Here is a 15,225-nt window from a genome sequence, read left to right as displayed (position 1 = left end):
CTCACGGCAAAACCAGATCGTTAACCCACTGAGCAAGGGCAGGGACCGAACCCGCAACCTCATGGTTCCTAGTCGGATTCGTTAACCACTGCGCCACGACGGGAACTCCGTAAGTAGAATTTTAAAATAACTGGTTGCAAGGAATCCCTGGTGGCTCAGCAAGTTAAGGATACCATGTTGTCACTGCTTTGGCTTAGGTCACAGCTGAAGTGTGGGTTCAATCCCTGGCCTGGGAACTTCTGCATGCCACGGGCATGGCCATAAAACAAACAACAAATAAAAAATAGCCGGTTGCAGCTTTGCCAAGGTAGTTAACAAACAGAAGTGTAAGTTTTACTGAAATATTTTTTATAATTTTATTTTTGACAGTTCCATTAGTTTTCCTACAGAACTTTTTATCCTCTTCAAATTAAAACAAATTTAAAACTCTTAACACAGTGAACAACAAACAGTATTTTACAGAATCAATATTTTACAGAGTTCAGCATAGAAAAACTAGATGTAATTTTTTATCAAGTGACAATGATAAATTTAGAAGGAATTTTTTATGTTCTGCTCTAGATATTACAAGATTTATTTAATAGTAATTTTTAAATTTTATTAATAATGTAACCCAGATTTTGTCTGTATGCAGAGAAACAACACAGTATGTTTGCATCAGACCTATTTTTATCCATTATACCTCTGAGCTACTTGATGGCTTCTGTACAGGAAGTCACTGGGCTAGGTTACCTTAATATTTTTAAAAATATACAAACAATATAGCACATTATTCTTTTTGGTAAGAAAGTTTTTTAAAATGAAAAGTTTATTTCACTCTCCAGTTCCCACACGTTGAAGCTCTTTCCATGTCACTGTCAGTTTTCATTATCCTTTTAAAATGCTTTGTTGGATTCTAAAATACATTTGTGGACATTTAGTTTGTTTTCATGGTTTTGCAATTATAATGCTGCAGTGAACATACTTTGAATAAGTGAAAGTTTAAAGAATGGACAGATGGGAATTCCCGTCATGGCGCAGTGCAAACGAATCTGACTAGGAACCATGAGGTTTGGTCCCTGGCCTGGCTCAGTGGGTTAGGGATCCAGCATTGCCGTGAGCTGTGGTGTAGGTCAGAGACGTGGCTCACATCTGGCATTGCTGTGGCTCTGGCTTAGGCCAGCAGCTGTAGCGCTGATTAGACCCTAGCCAGGGAACCTCCATATGGCATGGGTGCGGCCCTAAATACCAAAAAAAAAAAAAAAAAAGAATGGAGAGATGTGCCTAAGTGTGCCTTCTGGTGTCTGAGCCTTTATATGCTTCCACTAACAGTGGGGAGGAATGCCTTTTCTCAAGACATTCAAACAGTGCTTGTCAAATGACATCATCAGTGAACACATTTGTAAGAGTGAGGGTACAGTTACTCTACTGTCATTCCAAGTTCATTTTCACAAAATCCCTGGGGCATCCTGCAAGGACAGTCCTGGTGAGAGGGAGGCAGGTGGGTTTCAACTCCAATCTGGCGAAGGGTCCACTGAGTCCTGATAAACAGGTGCCTGAAAAAAGGAGGGGCAGCTGAAAAAAGGAGAAGGAAGACCTGCTGGAGGACCCCTATACTTGGAAAATCTGATCTGAAAAGGTGGGAAGAAATAAAGGAATTGTGACTCCTGGCTGTTGCCCTATGTTCCAAATCAGTATTTTCCACCTACACAGACTGAACAGCTTGTAACTGAAGTGCTTCACATTGAACTCAACACTGAGTGAACAGCTGTCATATGCCAGGCACTATATAAGGCTGGATAAGATGCAGCCCCTTCCCCAAGGATCTTACAGCCTGAGAGGGGAGCCAGAACAGTAAATCACCTACTGTGACTTGACTGGCCATGTGAATTTGTGCAAGGTGAACACAAATGAGAAACTGCCATCAGAAAGGGAAGGTTGGAGAACTAGATTTTATTTTTATTTTTTTATCTCTATCTTTTTAGGGCCACACCCATGGCATATGGAGGTTCCCAGGCTCGGGGTCACAAGTGGAGCTGTAGCCTCTGGCCTACACGACAGCCACAGCAGTATAGGATCTGAGCTATGTCTACAACCTACACACCACAGCTCATGGCAACGCCAGATACTTAACCCACTGAGTGAGGCCAGGGATCGAACCTTCGTTCTCATGGATGTCAGATTCGTTTCCCCTGAGCCACAATGGAACGCCAAGAACTAGGTTTTAAAGAATGAGTAGGAATTCGACAGATGAAGAAGGCAAGAAATGCTTTAGAGACAGAGACAAGAGTGTATATGAAGCAAAGAGTTTGAGCAGTTCTGTGAACTGCAAATTGTAAAGTGTTTGCAGCAACACAAGGCTAGACAGGGTGGCAGATGTGTATCCAGGGCTCTAATTACCATTTCGTAAATCAAGTCATTTTGGAAATACCAACTTAACATTCAACCCTTTTGGTTACTAAGTCATTGAATAACAGAAGCCTTTGGGGAAAACAACTTATCTATCCAGAACTGGAATATGAAAAAGATTCTGTTCTGCCCTTCTACAATGCTTGCTCTTAAGCTACAGTGCAGAAATATATAGAACCAGGCTGGAGTGATCCCTGGTCTTCCTCATAAGGGCAGTGCTTAGGTTCTAGTCATGATTCTGTGTGGGGCTCTGCTTGGAAGACTCTCATGAGAGTATATTTTATCATGATTACATTTTATCCAAAGTACAAACAAGTCTGACTCCCTTTCTATATCTTCCTTATATCCTGCAGCTTGATGAGGAAATGAACTGAGCAAATTCCCATTTATTCAATAGGTGCAAATGCAATTTAGTAGAAAAGGGAGAGTGTTTTTAACAAATGGTATTGAAGCAACTGGATACTAATTATGCAAATAAAGGAATACTGACCTGTACCTTTTACCATATATAAAAATTAAAAATGATAATCAATGACCTAAATGAGTAGGTCTAAACCATAAAACCTCTAGAAGAAAAAAGAGAAATCTTTGTGATCTTAGGGAAAAATTTCTTAGATATGATACTACCTACATGCATGATGCGTAAGAGAAAAAACAGCTTTCAACATAATTAAGAACCTCTTTTTTAATAAGCACTGAAAAAAGAATGAAAAGACAAACCTCAGTGAAGACTTGCAGATCACTGATCTGATAAAGGATTTGTATCTAAACTCTTAAAACTCAAATCTGACAACCCAATTTTAAAAATGGGCAAATATTTGGACACTTCACTTAGAAGATATGTGGGTACCATGGAGTTCCCGTCGTGGCGCAGTGGTTAACGAATCTGACTAGGAACCATGAGGTTGCAGGTTCGGTCCCTGCCCTTGCTCAGTGGGTTAACGATCCGGCGTTGCCGTGAGCTGTGGTGTAGGTTGCAGACGCGGCTCGGATCCCTTGTTGCTGTGGCTCTGGTGTAGGCCGGTGGCTACAGCTCCGATTCGACCCCTAGCCTGGGAACCTCCATATGCCGTGGGAGCAGCCCAAGAAATAGCAAAAAGACAAAAAAAAAAAAAAAAAAAAAAAAAGAAGATATGTGGGTACCAAATAACAACTAGTTTTTTTTTTTTTAATGGGCAAAATAATTAAAGACATTCTAAAGACAACAAGTGGATGGCAAGTATGTGCATGAAAAGATGTTCAAGATCATTAGTTATTAAGGATATGCAAGTCAAACTATAATGAGATACTGCTATCCATGTATTAGGATGACTAAAAATTACAAAGACTGATAATACCAAGTGCTGGCTGGGATGTGGAGCAAGTGGAACCCCCAGCATGTAATGGAATGATGTGAAATGGTATAGTCACATCTAAACCAGAAACAATCCAAATGTGCATCTCAACAGATTAAAGGATGAACAAATAGTGATATGTCCAATGGAATTTTTATCAGCAGTACAGAGAAATGAACTACTGATACACACTACAACACAGATTACCTCAAAATAATATGCTGAAGAAAGCCAAAGACACATACAGTATAGTTATATAAATTTCTACAAAATGCAAACTAATCAATAGTGACAGCAAATCAGTGGTTACCTGGAGATGAAGTAAAGTGGGGCAGAGGTGATAGGGAAGGTTTCCCAAGGGGCCTCAGGAAAATATGGGGCATGATAGGTTTATTATCTTGATTGTTATAGGGTAATATGGGTATATAACTGTGTTAAAACTTAGCAGATTGTATAAAGTAGAATTCACGGGAGTTCTCGTGGCTCAGTGGTTAACGAATCCGACTAAGAACCATGAGGAGGCGGGTTCGATCCCTGGCCTTGCTCAGTGGGTTAAGGATCCAGCATTGCCGCGGGCTGTGGGGTAGGTCGCAGACACGGCTCGGATCCCGAGTTGCTGTGGCTCTAGCATAGGCTTGGCAGCTACAGCTCCAATTAGACCCCTAGCCTAGGAACCTCCATATGCTGTGGGAAGTGGCCCTAGAAAAAGCAAAAAGACAAAAAAAAAAAAAAAAAAAAAAAAAAAAAAAAAAAAAGAATTCACAATAATCCTTCAAATAAGGACGTTAAAAATATACTGGGAACACATTCAACAATGTATCTGCTAGGTATGGGATTATCATGTTGAGCAAAAAAGAAAAGGCAAGGTCTGTCTTGGTAGATCTTAAAATTTTCAAATAATCCTCCCTCCCATTTCCTTCCTCAGTTTTCACTCCTAGCCACACACACACACACTCCCTCTCTAGTGACTGTAGTGTCACAGGAGGAAGTTGTTAGCATCAAAAGGGATTTATCTGATCATTGCCTCAGACAAGGGCTGCTTAGCTTTAGTGATACCAGAACCAGAAGCTAGACTTTACTGCTGTTTGGAACAGGATAGAATTCTCTGGTTTCTGCAGGGACTGTTACAGCCATTTTTGTGCTCTTAGAAAAGCCTTATGCTATGTTGCATGGCTTTGAGGTTTTGCTCAGAAGAGCCAGCAAAGGATTAAAAACAATGCTCAAAAATAAACACACTTAACTATAGCCTATTAATCTTCAACAAAGGAGGCATGGAGATGACTGACAGTCTCTTCAGCAGGTAGTGTTGGGAAAGCTGGACAGTCTCATGTAAATCAGTGAAATTAGAACACTCCCTCACACAGTATACAAAAATAAACTCAAAATTGTTTAAAGACCTGAAACCGGCAGAACACAGTCTCAGAACTTAGTAATAAAGTGTATGTTTTTCTGTCCTGGAGTAAAAAAGAATTCAGCGAGAGGCAGAGGGACAGGTAGGGAGAGAGTTGTGAGAAATACCAGTGGGTGGGCAAGGGGGTGCTATGGCCATGCCCTGAGAACTTAGTGTTACAGTTTTATAATCAAAGGGGAAGTGGGGAGGGGAGGAGACCACTTTCTTCCTCATTCTTGAGTAGACATTAAACTTCCATCGTTAGCTCCTCCTCCATGTTGGGCAGGGGGGTTTTCTTGTCCCTACAAGGTCAAACTGAGACTGTCATGGACCAATGGAAATGAGCAAAACATGGTAACACATTAAATATGAGAAATATTTCAGCTTTCAATATAACATCACCTTTTCCTATATTTTTGTTTTTAGTGTGCCCAGAGAAGCATATACTAGGAATCATTAACTTACTAAAACCTCACTGGGCAAGATATGGGTCTCTTTCCACCATTGTTTTATTGTTTGGGGGTTATGTCTTAGGCTATGTTGCATGGTTTTGTGGTTAAGCAAGCCTGCTTTCTTGAATGATCATTAACTTACAGGGTTCTCCCATACTATTTTCTTTACTTACAATCCCCTACTGAGATTAACTATTTAATCAACTACTTTGTCCCTTTGCTCTGTCCCTATCAGACTTAAATATAAGAATGACATAAAACTCCTAGAAGAAAAAAAATAGGCACAACATTCTCTGACATAAATAGTAGCAAAATTTTCTTAGATCACAGTCTCCCAAGGCAAAAGACATAAAACCAGAAATAAACAAATGGGATCTAATCAAACATAAAAACTTTTGCACCACAAAGGAAACCACAAACAAAAACAATCCACAGACTGTGGGAAAATATTTGCAAGTGATGTGATGAACAAGGGCTCAATTTCCAAAATACATAAAGAGGTCATACAAGTCAACATCTCACAATGTTCAAATTAAAAAAAACGGGCAAAAGAACCTAAAGAAACATTTCTTCAAAGAGAATGTTTAACTTATAATGGAAAATAATCTGAAATACACATATATATATAAATAACTTTGCTGTACACCTGAAGATCAATGAAGAATACAGTGTATTGAATAGTGTCCACATATATGCTTTCTTTCATCCTTTCCCTTTAAAAGTGCCAGTACAAGGTAATGACAAGGGTGGAGAAATAAATTTGACATGACTTTTTACAGTGACAGATGTAGATTTTAAAATATTTCAGTGAATTGTGATGGAAATGCTGTAAAATTGGGTTGTGATGATCACTGTACAACTATAAATGTAATAAAATTCACTGAGTAATTTAGAAAAATATTTCAGTGAAAAGCAGCTGTGAGTGGTATTGGCATCTATTATAATACTGAAGACCTTCAGTAATTGCATAAATGATCAGAAACACTTCAAATTAATCTCTAGCCAAAAATAAAATAAATAAAGGAGTTCCCATGATGGCTCAGTTCCCATCCCAATCTGACTAGCATCCAAACTTCTATAATTTTCCTTGATGCTTTGCTGAATGAATTCATGGTGTTTTTCATATAAAAAATATGCTTACTTGGCATAGAGATGACCTTCCAAGAGCTTGACCAATCACTGATGTCTCATTTAAACTTGTTGTCAGTACACACAATGTCTTAAAGTTTGTGCAAAACATAAATAACCATATGCCCCACTGCACACCACTCCCCAAAATATGAATTAACCAACTCTGCAAAATAGCATATAGAAAATGGCATTGTTTTTGCTGAAAAAAAATGCATGTCATGTTTGTGATTTAATATCATGATTATATTACTCTGCTCTCTGACTTCCCACTTGATCAGCATATTCCCTACAGACAAGAGGCCCACACTCATTCCTTCTCCTCTGCCCTACTCAGCCACTCTCTGCAGTGACTGGAAGATGCCAGGGCAGGGTTTCATTTGCCTTTAAAGGTCAGAAACTATTGGTAAGGTTGGCCCTGTTCTTTGTCCTTCCCACATCTTGGATCCTCAGTAACAATATTTATTTAACAATTGGGATTTTTGGCCTTCTATTTGGAGAGGTCGAGTGGAATCCATCAGCTTTGGAGAAGAGTTAACATTGAGTTGTTTTTGTTTCCCACAGGGAAGTTAATTTATCCACTAGGCAGTAAACAGTGGTGGCGATTTAACATTAATTACCTCTGTTCTAGAACAGTTTCTTGCAAAAATCTACCAAATCCCTTCTCTTTTCACAAATCTGTGACACTGAAATCAGCAATGCCAGAATACTGTGGATAGCCAAAGTCAGGCAAGTATTAGGTCATTTATTACATAAGAAGTGAATGTTGTAGGCAGGAAGTTATAACGTTGACAAAAATACTATCAAACTAAATTTCTATATAGAGCCAAAAGACAACCTAAATGAATGGAAAGCTATACAGTGTTCATAGGTTAGAAAACTCAATATTGTTTACATTTTTGTTTTCTCAGATTGATCTATTTATTCAATGCAATTCCAATAAAAATCCCAGCAGGTTTTCTCTTTGTGAAAACTAGGAAGACAGTTCTAAAATTGGAAATGCAAAATTATGTACATAGAATAGCTAAATTTTCTTTTGGCTTTTTTTTTAGGGCTGCACACACAGCATATAAAAGTTTGAATCAGAGCTGTAGCTACTGGCCTACACCACAGCCATAGCGACACCAGATCTGAGCCATGTCTGTGACCTACACCACAGCTCACAGCAACGCCAGATCCTTAACCCACCGAGTGAGACCAGGGAGCAAACATGCGTCCTCATGGATACTCGTCAGATTTGTTTCTGCTGAGCCATCATGGGAACTCATATTCTTAAATTTGAGTAAAAACCTGGTCATTTTGAAAGGCTTTCCAATGAACAGTTTAAAATCTATTGGTGTGGGAGTTTCTGTCATGGCTTAGTGGTAATGAATCTAATATCCATAAGGACTCAGGTTCGATCCCTAGCCTCACTCGGTGGGTTAAGGATCCAGTGTTGACATGAGCTATGATGTAGGTTACAGACGCAGCTCAGATCCCGTACTCCTGTGGCTGTGGTATGGGCTGGCAGTTACAGCTCCAATTCGACCCCTAGCCTGGGAACTTCCATATGCCATGGGTACAGCCATTAAAATAAAATAAGGAAATACAAATAAAATAATATTAAAATAAATTATTGGTGTATCACATCACTGAATCCACTGCATTTTAAGTAATTCCATGTTCACTTTGATTTTATCAATCAATGCATATGACTCACCTATTATCTTGAAAAAGAATAACTAGGTATCTATTTGTATTTTCCTCAGCTGGAAAAAGCTCCAACTTTTTTGTCTAAAATATACTATCATAGGAGTACTAGTTTTTTTCAAAACTGTTCGAGAAGAATCTGTCATAATTACATGAGATAGCCAAACCTTCTTAGTAAAATGTAACAACTTGAATCTCCCTTTGGAATACTATAAGAATTTACTAATTTATTCAATAGACAGTGAATACTTTCAAGAACTGCTCTAAAGGTTAGTTATATTACAGGAGATAGAGCAGAGAAAAATTCTTGCCCTTATAAGTTACCCCTCAATTAGGGGGTAAAGAGGAGACAGACAGTACAAGTAAGTAACATACTTAGCTGGTCAGTAATAGATAAAGAAATAAAACTTTGTGATGGGGAGTTCCCGTCGTGGCGCAGTGGTTAACGAATCCGACTAGGAACCATGAGGTTGCGGGTTCGATCCCTGCCCTTGCTCAGTGGGTTAACGATCCGGCGTTGCCGTGAGCTGTGGTGTAGGTTGCAGACGCGGCTCGGATCCCGCGTTGCTGTGGCTCTGGCGTAGGCCGGTGGCTACAGCTCCGATTCAACCCCTAGCCTGGGAACCTCCATATGCCGCAGGAGCGGCCCAAGAAATAGCAAACAATAACAACAACAACAACAACAAAAAAAAAAAAAAGACAAAAAGACAAAAAAAAAAAAAAAAAAAAAAAAACTTTGTGATGGAATAATTTATTGCGAGTTGTAGTTACAAGTCAGATACACATAGATCTCACTAAATGCATGCCATAAAAATATCTGAGAAAAGCACACTAGGTTGAGGGAGCAGCAAATGCAAAGGTCCAGTGGTGGGAAGGTCCCCAGCATATCTGAGAAACAGCAAAAAAGTCTGTGTGACTGAAGCTGAGTGAATAATGGGGAAAAGGAGAAATGAGGCAGAGGTAGAGAACTGGTCCTGTAGGGCCTTGTAAAAACTATTCTGTTCTGGGAGTGCCCGACGTGGCTCAGTGGTTAACGAATCTGACTAAGAACCATGAGGTTGCAGGTTCGGTCCCTGGCCTTGCTCAGTGGGTTAAGGATACAGCATTGCCGCGAGCTGTGGGGTAGGTCGCAGACGCGGCTCGGATCCCGAGTTGCTGTGGCTCTAGCATAGGCTTGGCAGCTACAGCTCCAATTAGACCCCTAGCCTGGGAACCTCCATATGCTGTGGGAAGTGGCCCTAGAAAAAGCAAAAAGACAAGAAAAAACAAAAAACTGTTCTGTTCTGATCTGGAGTGAAACAGAAAGCTACAGACATTTGAACAGAATGATTCTGGCTGCTGTGATAAGATTTAGTTATAGGAAGCCAAGGAAGGAAGGGGTAGGACCTTCCCATACTTGGGATAAACCATGATGTAAGTAAGATAATATGAGAAAAGTGGTTGGGTCACTATGCTGTACAGGAGAAATTGACATAACACTGTAAATCAACTATACTCTAATAAAAAATACTTTTTTAAACTACCATAATAACCCAATCAAAAGATAAGGGTGGCTTGACTAAAAATGGTAGCAGAAGGAATGGAAATTGATTGATTACAGTTACATTTTAAAGAGCTAAACTAGTTGGTTGTGGGGTTTGGGAGAAAGGAGAACTACAGGTAATTTCAGGGGTTTTTGTCTTGAGAAAGAAGTTTAGAAGTGCCATTTATTACATGGGAAGACTAGAAAAATCAGAATGAAAGCAATCAGCAACTCAGTTTTGGACACATCGAGTTCAAAAAACCTACTAGACATTCAAAAGAAGAGCAGTTTGAGAGGTGACATATAAACTTGGAAGTAGAAAGATTATAGATGCTTCGAATTGTGAGGTTAGATGAGATCAACAAGGTTACACAGTGTAGCTGAGAGATCTAAAGATTAAGTCTTAGGGAACGTCAATGTTTATTTTAAGAACTTCAGTGCATTTCTATATAAATTTTGTAAATCTCGCCATACAGAGATTCTAGAATGTCAAGGCTGAAAAACTTAAAATCATTTGGTTATTTACATTTAAGGTGAGATAGGGCTACATAACATCTGAGTATGGTTTCACAAAGCCTAGAGGGAATAGGAAGAAAAAGTGGTATTCTGCAGTAGTAGTAATTTTCTCCCATCCTATGGAATCTAGTCTGGGGACATGCCCAGGAAGACCTCTATCAAGTGACAAGAAAGTTGACATTTTAGGCTGTGCCACCATGCCAAGGCAAGGGGCTAGAGCCTTGCAAATCATAAAGTGATCGACACAAGTTGGGGGTCACATGGATCCTTGTACTTTAATCCCAATTTTGTTATGAAATAGACACTATAGGTTTTCAATACTTTTTTTTTTTTTTGTCTTTTTAGAGCCGCACTGAGGCATATGGAGGCTCCCAGGCTAGGGGTCTAATTGGAGCTGTAGCTGCTGGCCTATGCCAGAGCCACAGCAACACCAGATCCTAGCCATGTCTGTGACCTACACCACAGCTCACGACAACGCTGGATCCTTAACCCACTAAACGAAGCCAGGGATCGAACCTGTTCTTGTCAGATTTGCTCCCGCTGCACCATGATGGGAACTCCCAATATTTTCTTGCTCACCATGATAGTAACACATTATTAGTAAACACTGATAATTATTTGTACAATTGCTTATAAATTTCCATTTTTAATTCTTTCCATAAATCTTCCTTTGAAAGATGTAAACAGTATTATCATTTGATAAAATGTAAATACTAGAAGTTCCTGTCGTGGCTCAGTGGTTAATGAATCCGACTAGGAACCATGAGGTTGCAGGTTCGATCCCTGGCCTCGCTCAGTGGGTTAAGGATCAGGGGTTGCCGTGAGCTGTGGTGTAGGTCACAGACGAAGCTGGGATCCCACATTGCTGTGGCTATGGTGTAGGCTGGTGGTTACAGCTCGATTACACCCCAAGCCCGGGAACCTCCACATGCTGTGGGTGCAGCCCTAAAAAGACAAAAAGTAAATACTGAAACATCCCTGGATCCAGGATAATTCTTTCATTTTGCAGATAATAAAATAAAGAACAGAGAGGGTTAAAAACATCAGGGTATTTTTTGAGCATCATGTCTCCAAATGTCATAGTAATACTATCTTTTTTTAATTGATTTACTACAATAGACATCCAAATATTATGAAAGAATTTAATCTAAAGAACATAAACACTAATGTATTAATATTGATAGAAGAAAAAAAGCTGAACTATACAATGTTATATGAAGCTGGCCTTTTAAATCCTGACCATCTCTTGGAAGGTACTGAAATTTTCTATATGAAAATCCAAGACTGACCACTGACATTATCAGAGAATAGGTTTCAAAATCACATGAAACAAGAAATGGAAAATTTATATTTCTTTGGTTAGAAAACATTTACATCCTGAAACATACCTTGTTTTTCTAGTTATTACCAATAATTATACTCAAATACAATAGAGTTAAATGATGGATAACATAAAAGGGTTATTAGAAATTAATCAATTAAACACCTGTATAACCTAAATTTGACAACTTGTGGTGGTGGAATATAAAGAAATTCAGAGGAGAAAAAGAAAAGGGCAATCATAAGCAAAGATAAAATTGAAAATTAATTTAAAAAGCTATTTGAAATAGCCAAAGCAAATCTTAAGAAAAAAGAACAGAGCTGGTGGTTATCACACTCTGTGCCTTCAAACTATATTACAAAGCTACAGTAATCAAAATAGTATGTACTAGCACAGAAACAGCCACATAGATCAACGGAACAGAAAAGAGCCCGAAAATAAACCTGCACATTTATGGTCAATTAATCTATGAGAAAGGAGACAACGATACATAAAGAGAGAGTCTCTTCAATAAGTGATACTGGGAAAACTGGGCAGCTACATGTAAAAGAATGAAATTAGAACATTTTTCTCATGACACATACAAAAATAAAGTCAAAATGGATTAAAGACCTAATATCAGAAACCATAAAACTCCTAGAAGAAAACACAGGCAGTATGCTCTTTGATTATCAGTCTCCAAAAAAAATTTTTTTTTTTGGATATTTCTCCTCAGGCAAAGGAAACAAAAGCAAAAATAAACAAATGGAACTACATCAAACTAAAAAGTTTTGCACAGGAAACTATCAACAAAGTGAAAACGTCACCTATAGAATAGGAGAGGATACTTACAAATGATATAGATAAGGAGTTGATATCGAAAATATATAAAGAACTCATATAACTCAACGTAAAACAAACAACTTGATTAAAAAATGGGCAGAGGACCTGAATAGACATTTTTCCAAAGAAGACATACAGATGGCCAACAGCCATATGAAAAGGTGCTCAACATCATTAATCATCAGAAAAATGCATATCAAAACTACAATGAAGTATCACCTCTGACCTGTCACAATGGCTATTACCAAAAAGACAAGTAACAAGTGTTGGTTAGGATGTGGAGAAAAGGGAACACTTGCACACTGTTGGCAGGAATGCAAATTGGTGCAGCCACTATGGAAAACAGTATGGAGATTCTCCAAACACTAAAAACAGAACTACCATATGATCCAGCAATTCCACTTCTGGGTACATACTCAAAGATAACAAAACACTAATTTGAAAAAATACATGCACATCAATGTTCACAGCAGCATTACTTACAATAGCTAAGATAAAGAAGCAACCTAAATGTCCATCAGACAAATGAATAAATAAAATGTGGTATACTCATACACCCATACACAAAATAGAATGTTAGCCATAAAAAAAAAAAAAAATGAAAATTTGCCATTTACAACAACATGGACAGACTTAGGAGGTATTATGCTTAGTGAAACAGGTCAAGGAGAGACAAATAGTATACATTATCACTTATATGTGTAATCCAAAATATAAGACAAATGAATATAACAAAACAAACAGACTCATAGATACATAAAACAAACTAATGGTCACCAATGCAGAGAGTGAAGGCGAGAGGGATAAGCCATGGATAGGGAATAAAGAGGTACAAACTACTATGTATAAAATAAATAAGCTACGAGGATACACTGTATAGCACAGGGAATATAGTATTTTTTAATAACCTTAAATGGAGTATAATCAATAAAAAAATATTGAATCACTATGTTGTACAACTGAAACTAATAGTGTAAATCAACCATACTTTAGTAAAAAACAAACAAAAAACCAAAAAGCTCTTTGAAATACTAGTTTTGTAGCATAACCTCCATTACTCTACCTATGTCTTAAACATTTTGGAGGGATGTGGGGATAGTAAGAGTGAAGGAATGAAAATAAATAAAATGAAATAGAAGATATCTAGCATGATAAAAACGATACCATGGGAAAACTCCACATATAAAATCTGTTATAATTTCAAGTTCCCGTGAGGCACTGTGGGTTAAGGATCCGGCATTTCTGCAGCTGTGGCACAGATCGCAAATGAGTGCACGGTTGGATCCTTAGCCTGGAAATTTCCACATGCCATGGGTGCGGTCAAAAAAAAAGAAAAAAAAATCCATTGTAATGAAGGCTTTTTAGACTTTGCTTCCTTACCTAAAGAGGGAAAAACTACAAAAAGATTATATAAGCCAGCACACATCAGAAAAGATGTTAAGCAAAAAACTCACAGAAGCAATTATGGATTCTGGTAGATATTTTTTAAAAATATGTCTTAGAAATATATTTAAAATTATATCAGAGGAGTTCCCACTGTGGCACAATGGGTTAAGAATCCAAATGCAGTGGCTTGGGTCACTGCAGAGGTACAGGTTCCATCCTCAGCTGGTTGTCACAGCTGCAACTCAGATTCAGTCCCTGGCCTGGGAACTTCCACATGCCATGGGGGTGGCCATAAAATAAAATAAATTGTAAGAACTGAAAAGTAAGCAAAAACCTCACTACTGAGTTGGGTAAATCTGAGGAGAATCCTAACCCTTCTTTTTCTGGGCATTTTCTCCAGCATAGGATATACATGGTACCTTTCATTTACATAGCACTTGTAATCAAAGCATTTCCTTGAACACTGCTTCATTTGGTAGAGTAACCCATGCCTGTTCCCCTTCTAGGAAAAGTAATGAGTATCAACTATGAAGCAACACTGGTGAAGGAGCAATGCAAATGGGAGAGTCCTAAATGTATATGGACATAGTCTCACTAAAAGTGAGGTTTAACTCAAATGTTGACTGTTACTACTGTGAACTGGTGTTAACACTTTATATTTTTCAAAGTCCTTTCATGACATCATTTGATTAACAGAGTGGCCTTAAACAGGCAACTATACTTTGGGAGATATGGCTCATTTAAGGTGAAGATTTCTAATTAATATTCTTAATATTTACAACTATATTATTTAAATTAACCACATGTGATTGGCCAGACCTATATATTGGGGATAACTATATGCAGGAAAAGTCATAATGCAAGAAATGTATTAAGTATATGAGAGAAAACTCTGTTATACTGAAACATGCTATGATTAGTTTTCAAAATAACCAATTCATTAACTTTCTATAAATTGTTGGCCCAAAGGATGTTCTGTTGTGGGTATTTCTGAGTCTGGGCAGATAAAATAAACTGGTATGATAATTAAAACTGTTTATGCATAAATCACAGTCATTTGTAGGCACAGGATTTCCCTCTGCTCCTTAATGGAAAATGAGTCAGCCATAGGCACTAGTTATTATGAGGAAAAAACAGTGAACATTAAAGTAACAGACTTGTATGGTAATAAGAACAAGAAATGCTGGTTCTTCCAGGCAAGGTGACTAGGCAATCCTATCACAGCCTATATCACAGCCACAGCAACACCAGATCTGAGCCATGTCTGCAACCTAAAC

The 15,225-nt window shown here is 38.2% G+C and overlaps 1 protein-coding gene across 18 annotated transcripts in view; it reads right to left on the bottom strand.

Moving 5' to 3' along the window:
• The window catches only part of PCM1 (pericentriolar material 1), a 108,827-nt gene continuing 93,910 nt past the window's right edge, over positions 309 to 15,225 (bottom strand). For 16 of the 18 annotated variants that reach the window (XM_021077917.1, XM_021077928.1, XM_021077939.1 and 13 more), the window contains one exon: positions 309 to 1,535. In XM_021077917.1, coding sequence (XP_020933576.1) covers positions 1,411 to 1,535 — 125 coding nt within the window. In that variant the 3' untranslated portion in view covers positions 309 to 1,410. The remainder of the gene's footprint in view (positions 1,536 to 15,225) is intronic. The other 2 variants (XM_021077906.1, XM_021077921.1) reach the window with 1 other exon arrangement.

The sequence above is a fragment of the Sus scrofa genome, chromosome 17 (genome assembly GCF_000003025.6).
Source record: "Sus scrofa isolate TJ Tabasco breed Duroc chromosome 17, Sscrofa11.1, whole genome shotgun sequence".
Lineage (NCBI taxonomy): Eukaryota > Metazoa > Chordata > Mammalia > Artiodactyla > Suidae > Sus > Sus scrofa.
The sequence above is the reverse complement of the archived record's forward strand: the minus strand, read 5'-3'. Positions and strand labels throughout refer to the sequence as shown.